The 13702-nt window shown below is 38.8% G+C and overlaps 1 protein-coding gene across 2 annotated transcripts in view; it reads left to right on the forward strand.

Annotated features, from left to right (window-relative positions):
- The first annotated feature begins 51 nt into the window (after positions 1-51).
- Positions 52-13702, forward strand: part of LPCAT2 (lysophosphatidylcholine acyltransferase 2) — a 78286-nt gene continuing 64635 nt past the window's right edge. For both annotated transcript variants that reach the window (XM_007993330.3, XM_038008470.2), the window contains exon 1: positions 52-3032. In XM_007993330.3, the coding sequence (XP_007991521.2) occupies positions 2862-3032 (171 nt within the window). In that variant the 5' untranslated portion in view covers positions 52-2861. The remainder of the gene's footprint in view (positions 3033-13702) is intronic.

The raw sequence follows: 13702 nt of genomic DNA on the forward strand, positions 1-13702 counted from the left end.
AACTTAAGAAGTCTGAATCTCTGCTCCCTGCAGGGCACAGGTGATGGTGTCTGCTGGAAAGGTCAGAGCTTCCAAAGTAAACAGCAAGAGAACCTCAGGGAGAGTAAGCTCTAGTCCCTCTGTCCTGTAGAAAGAGCCCCCAGGAAACAGCAAGTCTGTTGCTTTATTGTGGCATCTGTTCAAGGTTTGTTTCCTCTTTCAGTCTCAGTTTCTTCATTAGCAATCATATCAGTTTTAATGCTACTACTAATAACAATGAACAGCAAAGATAATATCCTCCTCCATTAATAGAGTACTTTCTATGTGCAAGGCACTTTTCTTGTATCACTTAATTTAACCTTTCCAACCACATAAATAGAAAGAGGCTATTATTAGTTGAATCTTATTGATGAAGAGACTGATGGCTCAAGAGAAGTGATTTTTCCAGGGTCCCATAGCTATTAGGGACCTACAAGGCCAAAGGATAGCCTAGCAGAGGAGCTTTAGCCCTCAAACCAGAATCTCCACCACCCTCTGCCACCCTCAAAACCACTCCTGCTACCCTCCCCCACCCCTACAACCACGCTGGGTAAACACCGCTAGGGGAGAAATAACGTGCTTGCTTCTAAACACAACTGGTATTAATGGATAAGCTCCTTACTCCTTCCCTACCAGTCTACCCACCCCTAATCTATATAGAAATTCTGGAGCTACTGCTGAACAGAAATGGAAGGCCTGGGGTTTTTCTGAGGCCCTTTCTGGTTCTGATAGTCTGATTGATAGTATATTGCTTCTGGCCTCTTATGATGGGGCTGGTGAGGAAGGTGGGTAAGGAGTGAACTCTACAGGTGACCTCCTCAGTGAACCTGATGTCATTGTTTCTCTCTCTGTTTTTCTTTTTTTGAGTTGGAGTCTCTGTCGCCCAGACTGGAGTACAATGGCGCAATCTCGGCTCACTGTAACCTCCGCCTCCCAGGTTCAAGCGATTCTCCTGCCTCAGACTCCCAAGTAGCTGGGATTACAGGTGCACGCTGCCACACCTGGCTAATTTTTTTTGTATTTTAGTAGAGACAGGGTTTCACCCTGTTGCCCAGGCTGGTCTCAAACTCCTGAGCTCAGGCAGTCTACCCACCTCAGCCTCCCAAAGTACTAGGATTACTGGCATGAGCCACCGCTCCCGGCCCCATCTTTTCTATCTTTTATCTTCCCATGGCCTGCCCCTTCTGGCTCAGATTCTTTTTGTTTCTTCTTCTTCTTCTTTTTTTTTTTTTCTTTTGAGACAGCGTCTTGCTCTGTCACCCAGGCTGGAGTGCAATGGCATGATCATAGCTCACTTCAGACTCGATCTTCTGGGCTCAAGCAATCTTCCCACCTCAGCCTTCTGAGTAGCTGGGACTGCAGGCATGCAACAGCACAGCCAGCTAACTTTTTACTTTTTTTTAGAGACACAGTAGGAGGGGGGTGTCTCACTTTGTTGCCCAGGCTGTTCTTGAACTCCTGGGCTCAAGGGATCCATCCTCCTCAGCCCCCAAAGTGCTAGGATTACAGGCGTGAGCCACGACACCTGGCCTGGCTTAGGTTGTTGACAGTTGGAAACACATCTTTCTGTGCAGGTATCTGGCTAAAGAGTCTCAAGGGTCTGCCAGTCCCAACTTGAAGACCCCCTAGACTGGGGAATCTTCTGTCATGGCTGTAATACACTGTTACTAATGTTACATTGAGAGAAAAGTCAGTGGCATAATAATGCTTAAAACATGCCATTTCTTCAGTGTTTCTCTATGAACACTACACATGCATTATTTTATTTAATCCTTGCTACAATTCTATGGAGTTAGAATAAATCTCTCATTCCTAGACAAGGAAGCAAACTCAGGTTAAGTGACTGACTCAGGGTCACACATCTATGTGGTCGGGCTGGAAGATTGTGAGATTCAGAGGGTAATTTTGGAGAACCCCAGGGCTCAGACTCAGATTTTCATCCTGGCCTTCCTGCCTGCTGTGAGCAGAGTTGATCAGTAGGGATGAGTTGATTATCATCTCCTTCCTTTAACTCTCAGCCACTCAGGGTTGATCAACTGTCCTCAGATAATGGGACAAACCCCTGCCCTCCCACCCCCACGAGCACCTACATAGGTCCAAACAGGCTTGAACTTCCTCAGTGTGAAATGGAGCCACAGCCCAATACATTTCCCTTTTCTGGTCAGGTTCCTCATCTAGCGAGGAGGGCAACTGTAATTTTTGCCTTTTCCGGTAATAGTAGCTCAGTTTTCCTCTGGAGGACCATCTCTCCCCTGTCAGTCCATTATGTTTTGAGTGAAACAAATTCCACCCCTAGTGCCATCATGGGTGTATTAATATTAGTTCACTTAATGGAACAGCCCAGGGGAAGTGGTTGCTCAATGGCATTACTGGATCCAAGTTCTGATTATCTGAGAATACATTTATCTCCATTTTACAGAAGGCAACTGAGGTTCATGGAGATAGTGATTTGGCCAACGTCACAGGCCCAGTAAAAGGGACTGAAAATCCAGGTCCGCCTGACGCTAAAGCAGGGAACTCTGCCTAGTGTCTCGCTGTGGAGTGTTAGGGATCCTGGGGTACCCTTCAAGGTCTTGGCTCTGAAGGAAAAGCATTCCTCTCCGAGGAGACGGCCTATATTACCAAGGGGGTGGGGCCAGATGCCTGAGGGGGTGTGGCCAGAGCCTGGGGCGTGTCAGAGCCGAAGGGGCAGGGCGGCAGCAGCTGGCTTCTAGGTAACTTCAGCGCCTGCGCAGAGGCTCCCCAGCGTCGCCGTAGGCTGGGACTCTAGTGGGTCTTCGGCTCAGTAGTGGCTGCAGCGCCCGAGGAGGTCGCTTCGGCCGGGTTCCACGCCCGGCTCGACCATGAGCCGGTGCGCCCAGGCGGCGGCAGTGGCGGCCACAGTGCCAGCTGCCGGCGTCGGGAACGTAGGGTTGCGGCCACCCATGGTGCCCCGTCAGGCGTCCTTCTTCCCGCCGCCGGTGCCTAACCCCTTCGTGCAGCAGACGCAGATCGGCTCCGCGAGGCGGGTCCAGGTGAGGGGCGTGGGTTTGACAGGGGAGGTGGTCTGAGGGGGATGTGGGTCTGAGGGGAGAGGTCGTCTGAGGGGGGGCCTAGGTCTGAGGGGGGTCCAGGTAAGGGGTGTGGGTCTGAGAGAGGAGGGCGGCCGAGGGGGGCGTGGGTCTGAGGGAGGGAGGTGGTCTGCGGCGGTCGTGGGTCTGAGGAGGGAGGTGGCCTGAAGGGGACGTGGGTCTGAGGAGGGAGGTGGCCCGAGGGGAGCCAGGGTCTGAGGCAGGTCCAGGTGACCGGTGTAGGTCTGACAGGAGAGGGCGGTCGAGGGGCGCATGGGTCTGAGGGGCGTGTGGGTCTGGGAGGCAAAGGAATCAGAGGAAGAAAGAGCAGTGGATCTGAGAGGAGAGGACTTTTGAGGGACCGTGAGCCTGAAAGGGGCAGAGATGTGCGTCTGACAATTGAGGACATTTAGAGGATGGTCTGAGCGGGCACAGGAGGAGAGAAGATGCAGGGAAGATGCGGGTCTGAGAGGAGGATCCGAAACAGGAAGAGACAGAGCTGGCTGGTGGCGCAGGCTACAGTCCATGCCCCAGAAGGGAGAAGGAATCTGAATCTGTGACAGAAGTTTCAACTTGAGTTTATTAGAGTGTAGTGGGAGGCAGATCTACCACGGGAGAGTAGACTTGAAGAAGCCTTTTTTTTTTTTTTTTGCCTTAGGAAAGAGAGAAGTCAGTATGGGATGGATAAGAACGAGGCAGAAGGTAGAAAGCCCAGGTCTGTGATTAGAACAACAGGTAAGGCTGGAAAGATTTAGCCGAGCAGGAGCATGATGGAAGGTGCGAAGTCAGAATCAAAGAAAAGGGACAACTGAGTCAGCGTAGGTTGTTCAAGAAGTTTTGGTCCAGAATCAGTCATCACCTAAAAATGTTTCCTAAGTAGAAGCATGAGAAGTGGTAGCCCAGAGTGTTTTCCATTGTTAAAAATGGCTATACTGTTATTCACAAAGTTTCCTTTCCTTTCCTTTTTCTTGTAAAGGGTTCCTTTTACCATTGGCAGTTGCACTCTTTGGACTTCCTCTTTGTTGAAATTAGTGATCAGAGAACAAGATAGGCCCTGCTAACCACATTTGTCCTGTGTGTTCTGCAGGGGGGCAGGGGGAACAATTTTGAAGTTTTCATGTCCATCTCACACATTACTTTGGATTTGAAGTCGTATAATATTTGCAATCAGCTTGTATGCACTAACACCATTGTCTTCTACAGTGGGGGAAGGTTAAGTGCAGAGCTAAGCAACACAGGTGGCGGCTTGAGTAATGGTAAATGGGTGTCTGGTGGAAGAGGAATGTGAGAGAGGAAGAAGATAAAGAATATAGTAATACCGCTTTGTGAGGAAATTAAACGTTTAAAAATGTGATCTTCATGTCTTTAAATGAATAGATATTCTTTTTGTGTCTTGACATTCTGAAACATTTGTAAATACATAGACCATTGTTCAAGATTAAATTTAGTCTGATTTAGTTAAATCATACTTAAATGAAAATATGCCCATCTATTTGACTTCATATTTTGGAAAGAATCAGAATGGAATGTTGATAAATATTTATATTGAACCTATAATAAATTATTAAGTTTTTCCATCACCTGGTTTGTTACTGTTTAAAGGTCTCTTCCAAATAACTCTGAGAGCTATAGTATAATGGAATGATCGCTAGTCAATTATAGGACCTGGTCATTTATTAGTTGTGTGACTTTGGCCAAGTCACTTAACCTCTCTGAACTACACTTTTCTTGTCTATTACATTAGAATATTAATAACTCAAAGGAGGGCTAAAATTAAGTGAAATAATCTGTTATTGTTTGTTGATCTTAATATTGATAATATTGATAGTTATCCTATTTATTTTCTAGAAAGTATATACTGTACTTAAAATTTACCACTTGGATTAAATGGGATTTAACAAAGTCTGGATATTAAAAATACTTTTTAAATTTATATAGATCCGAGATACCAAAGAGGTTTCAATGGCTTGAGTCATCTGGGTAAAGGGAAGATTTGAATAGGCATGGTAGAAAAACAATGTCCATATTATCCAGTTTAAAAGATGGACATACTTTCATTTAAGTATGGCTTAGTATAATTAATTTGGGCTAAATTTAATCTTTAATGGTGATCAATGTCTTGCTTAAGGACTGTTGTCCTCACATTTCAGTAAGAAAGTTAAACAAATAAGTACAAAAATATATAATCTCATGTTTTAGTAAGTGTAATAAAGGAAAACCAGAGAATAACACTGAGAGAAGGCCACCCAATAGAGATGACATATTATCAAATGGAAATATGATGGGGAATTCTTTTAATTTGTCAATGAGTTAACTCAAAATTGATTTACTATTAAGCACTATTATTTGTTGCAAACCTTGAAGATGGCACGGAAAAAAAAAAAGTTGCCTAATATTTCGCAACTTGTTCAGTTAAAATCCATATGGGTTGCTCAGTGTAGATATGAGTGACTCTTATGCTAATATACTTTAACCTCATTCCAACTCTTTCTTCAGGGTCTATGCTATATGGTCCTTTATTTCGGTCAAGATTATTTCTTGGTCTTTTAATAATGATACCTCTTCAAAGAGAATCTCAGCCAGTGACCTACCAGAGTGACTTGGGAATTTGAGTCATCTCATCTTTCTCCACAGTACTCTTCCCCAGTATACCACAATACTTCATTGCACCACCATTCAAATAAATATAACATTATCTAAAAGTAGTGTGCTTACCATGTACATAGAGCTTCAAGAAAAATCTCCTGGATCCAAGATCCCTTCTATATTATAGTTCTGAAACTCCTACTCATCTTAAAACATATTCTGTTTTATAGGAAATAAGACTGATAGCAAAGTTTCATTATATTTGTAAGTCAGTTTTCAAGTGAAAAATAATTTAACAGGACTAGTTTTAGTCTCAGGAATGGTGGAGTAGCTTAATGTAGACAAACCTTTCCATGCATAACAATTATAAACTGTAGTCAAAATAGGAAAAACTTCATGAAGGCACTATAGAGCAACACAAATCAGACAGAAACTGGAGGGATTTGCTGCTTGAAATAATAGTTCTGTACTGTGTAACATTACCCCAACCCCCTTTTTTCCCCGAAGGTTGTCACTTGACATCATGTGAAGGGATTGTTAGAAAGCTTCAGTCTTATTGGCCTGATATATCAGAGCACAAAGTTCAGGACTATCAGAGTGGCTAAAAATTGAAGGAGGAAGTCCCAGAAAGGAGGAAGCTAGAAATGAGGGAGCCCCTAAATTGGCATATAAATTATCTCAAAATGTTGGTCAATTCCTGAACTGTATATTTACAAAGGAGCCTTCAAGGACCCTGGAGGAAAGTAACAGCTGGAAGGAAGAAGAAACTGAGCAGACATTTCAACTGATAGACACCACAGAGAAGGCACAGTTAGAATCCCACCAAATTAAGAGGACCTTGGCAAATATCTCAGGCTTTACCCTGAAACCTCACAAAGGTTATACCATAGGAGAAAAGCTAGTCCTATACCCTAGGACTAAGGCTTCAATCTAAGTCTAAGGGCTAGCTTCAAACAAATTTTCCCTTAAAAAGTATAAAACTAAGGCTTCACAAGGTGAATGCAATCAGCCAGAATTTTACCTACCTACTAGGACAGAAATCAACATTCTTGAGAAAAGGATAACAGAATCCAGAATATTTGTAATATACCACGCAAAATGGCCAAAATACTATAAAAACAATATTAGACATTCAAAGAAATAGGAAAATGTGACCTATGATCAAAAGAAAAATCAGGCAATAAAAATAGACCCTAAGATGATCAAATGTAGGACTTTGCAGAAAAATACTTTAAAGTAGCTATTATAAAAATGCTCAAGGACTTAAAAGTAAAGAGTGGCATAATGAATGAATAATTGGAAGGAGCTTAGCAGATAAATAGAAAATGTAAAAGAGAACCAAATAGATATTCTAAAACTGAAAACTGTTATATCTGAAATGAAAAATTCACTGAATGGGCTCAACAACACATTGAAGATGGTAGAAGAAAGTATTAGTGAACTTGATGATAGGTCACTAGCAATTATTCAGTCTAAAAAGCAGAATGAAGAAAACTGAGATGAGACATCAGCAAAACTGATGAAGTAAAGGCCTCTGAAAATTATCTTCTCCATAAAGCAATGAAAACACAAAAAAATTATCAGAATCAGCTTTGTCTTAGCTCTGAAAATTAACCAAAGGCTTTCAACAATCCAAGGAGCATTTATTTAAGAGTGCTGACTCTTAGTCAAAATAGTAGGCTTTGTTACAGTTTAATTTTATTCTCATCCCTCATCCTCAGCTCTGCAGTAGCCTTAAAAACCAACGTCCTACAGTCATAATGAAAACCAGCAACCTGTCAGCCACTTGGGGGGGGGGGGGGGTGAAATAGTGTTAGAGCATTTTCAAAGCCCCATTCCCAAGGAACTGTCATTATTGGCCAGTCTGGTGGCTGCCTGGAAGGCCTCATTTGCAAAACTGTCTTTATTTGGTTTGTCTTGGTGCTTACACAGTGCAAATAGCCTTATCTCAAGGGTGTTTGTCAAAAACAATCAGAGGAAAGCGAATGCAGTGGTGCACACCTGTAGTTCCAGCTGTTCAGGAGGTTTATGTGAGAGGATTGCTTGAGCCCAGAAGTTCAAGGCCAGCCTGGGAAAAATAGGGAGACTCTGCTTCTTAAAAAGTAAAAATAAAAAAATCAAAGGCAATTGCTTAACATCACAGCTGCCTGAGACAGTAACAGTTGGAGCAAACAGTAGGCTAGCCAAAAACCTTAAAAGAAAAGTTAAGGGATGAGATGATCATAGGGGACTTTAAAAGCTTTGACATATTCCTAGGAATCTAGAAGGCTGTCCACCTGAGTAAGGCTTTATTCATGCTCAAGGCTATGCACATGTCCTGAAAATATCGAAAAATACCCTAAGCTTTCACCTCTGACTAACCTTGAGGGACTGTACAAACAGAAAGTGAAGGCTAAGGCAGAGTTGCCATCTGTCACCTGACTGTTTATGATGTGCCCCTATGTGCACAAAGAGACCCTTTGCAAGCATCAGGAAACTTATTGGTTTCAGGTGCTTAAGAAAATCTGTAATCATTAGCTGATTACTAAGCTAACTGGTCAGAGACTTTAACTTTAGTAGCCACAATGACAAAGAATACAAGCTTTACAAATTAGTTTATAAAAGACACTAAACAAACAAATAACAACAAACAGCAACCACAACAAACCCTGGAAAGGGATGAGAATCATTTCCAGGGTTGCCATATTATTTAAGATGTTTAGTTTTAATTTAAAAATTGCAAGGTGTGTAAAGAAAAACAAAGTATAGCTTATAAGTAGTTTAAAAAGCAGTCAATACAAACTTCCCCTGAGGAAGCCCAGACTTTAGTCTTACTATACAAAGACTTTAAATCAGATATTTAAAATATGGTCCAATAACTAAAGGAAACCATGTGTGAAGAGCTAAAAGAAAGTATGGAGCAGGGTATCACCAAATGGAGAATATCAATAAAGATGCAATGCGTGTGTGTGTGTGTGTGTGTGTGTGTGTATTCACTAGAGAGGCTCAACAGCAGACTATATCTAACAAAAAAGGAATCAGCAAACTTGAAAACAGGTCAACAGAGATTATCTAGTTTGAGGAACATAAAGAAAAAAAGATGAAGAAAAATGAACAGAACCTCAGAGACCTGTGGATGCTATCAATTTTACCAACAGATTCATAATGGGAGTTCCAGGAAAAGAGAAAGATGCAGAAAGAATATTAGAAGAAATAATGGTCAAAAACTTAATGAATTTGATTAAAAACACTAATCTACATTCCCAAGGAGCTCAAGGAACTCTAAGAATAAACTCAAATATATCTGTATCTACAGATATATTATGTACATTATGTACATTGTGTACAAAGAATCCTCAACAAGATTAATGACTGATTGCTCATCAAGAGCCACAGAGACCAGAAGGGAGTAGCAGGATGATATATTCAAAGTGCTGAAAGAAGACTGTCAATAAAGAATTGTATAGCTAGAAAACTATCCTTAAAATGAATTATAAATGAGCAAAAACTGAGAGAATTTGTCATTAGCACACATGCCCTAAGATAAATAATAAAGGGAGTCCCTCAGGCTGAGATGAAAGGATACTAGACAGTAACTCAAATTCATGTGAAGAAATAAACAGCAGTGGTAAAGGTAACTACATGGTTAGATGTAAAGGACAGTACAAATGTAATTTTTTTTTGTTTGTAAATCTTTTTTTCTCTTATCCAACTTTAAAAACATCTACATAAAGCAATAATTATAAATCTGTGTTGCTGGACATACAATGTATAAAGACATAATTTGTATAACAATAATAGCAAATAGGAGAAAGGAGGGAACGGATCACAGTTTTTGTATACTATTGAAATTAAGTTGGTTGATCCAAACCAGATAATTATTATAAGTTAACATGGCAACACTGAGGACAATCACTAAGCAAACACATTTTTAAATATAGCAAAAGAAAGAATGAGGGAATTAAAATGATACACTAGAAAATATTTAACACAGGAGAAAGCAGCAATGTAGACATAGAGAAATTTAAAAAGACCTAAGACATATCGAAAACAATTAGCAAAATGTCATATATAAATCCTACCTTACTAGTAATTACATTAAATATAAATTGATAAAACAATCCAATTAAAATGAAGATTCACAGAATTGATAAAAATACGTAACTGCGCGCTTCCTAAAAGAGACACACTTTATTTATTCATTTATTCGTTTACTTACTTAAGGGCAGGCTCTTACTCTGTCGCCCAGGCTGGAGTGCAGTGGTGTAATCACAGCTCACTGTAGCCTTGACCTCCTGGGCTTAAGTGATCCTTCCATCTCAGCCTCCTGAGTGGCTGCAACAATAGGCATGCACCACCACACCCAACAAATTTTTGTATTTTTTGTAGAGATGGGATCTCCTTATGTTGCCCAGACTGGTCTTGAACTCGTGGGCTCAAGCAATCTTTCCACCTTGGTTTCCCAAAGTGCTAGGATTATAGGTGTGAGCCACCATGCCTGGTCAAGAGACACACTTTTGATTCAAATACACAAATAGGTTGGAAGTAAAAGGTGGAAAATGATATACCATGCAAACAGTAGCTGAGAGAGAGCTGGAATGACTGTATTACTATCAGATAAAATAGACTTCAAGACAGAAATTGTTGCTAACGAAAGACATAATGATAAGAGGATTGATTCATTAAGATGTAATAATTATAACCATATATGCATCAAGCAGCAGAGTCCAGAAATACACAAAGGAAAAAGTGACAAAATTGAAGGGTGAAAGACAATTCAACAATACGAGAGACTTCAATTACCAAATAATGATAGAAGGTAGAACAATGAGACAGTATCAATCAGGAAATTGAAGACTTGAAGAACACTATAAACAGACTACATCTAACAGATATGTATGTAGAACACTCAACAGCAGAAAACACATTCTTCTAGTGCCCATGGAACATTTGCCAAGGTAGATCTATATGTTAGACAATAAAACAATTCTTAATAAATATAAAGTGGTTAAAATAATACAAAGTATGTTATTTGACCACAGTAGATTGAAACTAGAAATCAATAACAGAAAAAAATTCACAAATATGTTGAAATTAAATTACTTCTAAATAACCAATGATTCCAAAGTAATAATAAAACAATAGAGAAAAATAACAACTCTAAAAGTTGGTACTCTGAAAAAAAAAATTGACAAATATTTATCTGCACTGACCAAGAAAAAAAATGAAAGAAGACTCAAATTAAGAGAGGACAATATTACTAACCTTTCCAAAATAAAAAGGATTATAAGGAATTATATAAACAAATGCATGCTAACAAATAACTTAGTTCAAGTGGACCAATTTCTAGAAAGACACAAAATACCAAAACTGATTCAAGAATAAATAAAAAATCAAATAGACCTATAATATATAGAGATTAACTCGTTCTTAAAAACATCCCACAGAGAAAATTTGAGGACCAGATGACTTCAGTGGTGAACTCTACCAAAGGGTTAACAAAGAATTAACACCAATCCTTCACAAGCTCTTCCAAAAAATGAAAGAAGACAGAGCACTCCCCAACTCATTCTGTGAGGCCAGGCCTACTCTGATACCAAAACCAAAAAAGGACATTACAATAAAAGAAAACTACAGACCAATATCCATTGTGAATATATATGCAAAAATCCACAATAAAATGCTAGCAAACTGAATCCATCAACTAATAAAATGAACTATACCATGGCAAAGTGGTATTTATCCCAAAAATGTAATTTTGGTTCAACATAGAAAAATTAACATGAGCACCATATTTATTGAATAAAGGGCACAAGAACATCTTAATAGACACAGAAAAATGATTTGACTCACTTTCATGATAAAAACCACCCAATAAACTAAGAGTGGAAAGGAGTTTCCTCAGCCTCATAAAGGGCATCTGTGAAAAATAGCTAACTTTATACTTAACAGCGAAACACCAAAAAGTTTTCTTCTAAGATCAGGCACAAGACAAAGATACCTACTCTTATCACTTCTGTTCAACATTGTACTGGAGGTTCTAGGAAGGGCAATTAGGAAAGAAAAAGAAAAGACATCTATATTGGAAAGGAAGAAGTAAAACCATCAAGAAGGCATGATTTTTTAAACAGAAAATCCTAAGGAATGCACAAAAACACTTGGAGCTAATAAATCAGTTCAGCAAGGTGGCAGGATACAAGATCAATATACAAAAATCATGGCATATTTTTTCACAAGCAACAATCAAAAAATGAAATTTAAAAACAGTTCAATTTAAGTTAGCATCAAAAAGAGTTAAATATATTAGCAACAGAAGACTTCTCCATTGAAAACTACAAAATATCATTGAAAGAAATTAGAGACGACTTAAATAAATGGGAAGACATCCTGTGTTCATAAATTTGGAAGACTTAAATTGTTAAGATAATGACACTCCCCATACTGATCTACAGATTAGTATAACCCTTATCAAAATATCAGCTGGCTTCTTTATTTTTTGCAGAAATTGATGAGCAAAAATGAAATTTTTTTGTACAAATTGATTTAAAATTTGTACAGAAATGCAAGGGACTACAAACAACCAAAAGAATCTTGAAAAAACAAAACAAAATTGGAGAACTCACATTTCTCATTTTCAAAACGTACTGTGAAGCTACAGTAATCAAGACTGTATTGTACTAGTAAAAAGACAGACATCTAGATCAATGAAATAGAATTGACAATACAGAAGTAAATTCATACATCTGTGGCCACTGATTTTCCACAGGATTGCCAAGACGATAAAATGGGGAGAGAGTAGTTTTTGCAACAAATGGTCTGGGACAATTGGATTGACATGTGCAAGAGAAGGAAGTTAGGTCCTTACCTCATAACATATACAAATTAACTCGAAGCAGATTAAACTACTAAATGTAAGAGTTAAAATCATAAAACTCTTAGATGAGAACGTAAGTGTAAATCTTCATGACCTTGAATTAGGCAGTGGTTTTCTAGACGTACAACAAAAGTACTAGCCACCAGAGAAAGAATGGGTAAAGAGGACTTCATCAAAATAAAACACTTTGTGTTTCAAAGTACACTACAATGAAATTGAAAAGATAACTTACCGAATGAGAGAAAATATTTGCAAATTATACATTTGATAAGAGTAGAGTGTTCAAAACATATAAATAACTTTTAGAACTCACCAATAAAAAGATAACCCAACCCAACTATCCACCCATAATTCTATATCTAATGAAAATATTATTCAGAAATGAAGGGAAAATGAAGACATTTTCAGATAAGAATGGAGGGAATTTGTTGTCAGACCTGTATTCAAGAAATGGTAAAGAAAGTTTTTTGGATTGGAGGAAAATAACACCAGATTGAGACTTGGATATACAGGAAAGAATGAAGAACACTGGAAATGGTAAATACGGAAAGAATGATATAAAACTTTTTTCTTTATATTAATTTCATCAAAGAGCTAGAAAATGTAACCATTTAATACAAAAATTATTGTTTTCTTGGGCTTACATATATTTAGTGGTAAAACATATAACAATACTGAAAGGGTGGTGGATGGGATGGAATTATACTTTTCTTACACTTTCTGTGAAGTGGTACAGTATTAACTCTGAGTACTTCATCTTATGCTAAGCACACATTGTAATCTTCAGACCAACTGCTGACTAAAAGTACAAGAAGGTATAGCTAAGGGGCCATTAAAGAAATTTAAATGGATCACTAAAGAAAAATTTCATGAACTCAAGGAAGAAAACAGAAAATGAGAAACAGAAACATGAAACTGATGGGAACTGATGGGATATATAGAAAAGAAATAGCAAAGCAGTAGATTTATACCCAAATACATCAATAATTACATTTAGTATACATTAATTAACATCCTAACTTAAAGGCAAAGATTTTCAGACTGGACAGAAGAATAAGACCCAGCTCTACATTAATCCACAGTACATACACTATAAATGTAAATACAAAGATACGAAGGAAGAAAAGATAATGTGGAAATAGTGTAAGTGTAAGAAGCTGATGTGACTGTATTAATATCAGATAAAGTAGACTTC

Source organism: Chlorocebus sabaeus, chromosome 5 (assembly GCF_047675955.1).
Source record: "Chlorocebus sabaeus isolate Y175 chromosome 5, mChlSab1.0.hap1, whole genome shotgun sequence".
Taxonomy (NCBI): Eukaryota; Metazoa; Chordata; class Mammalia; order Primates; family Cercopithecidae; genus Chlorocebus; species Chlorocebus sabaeus.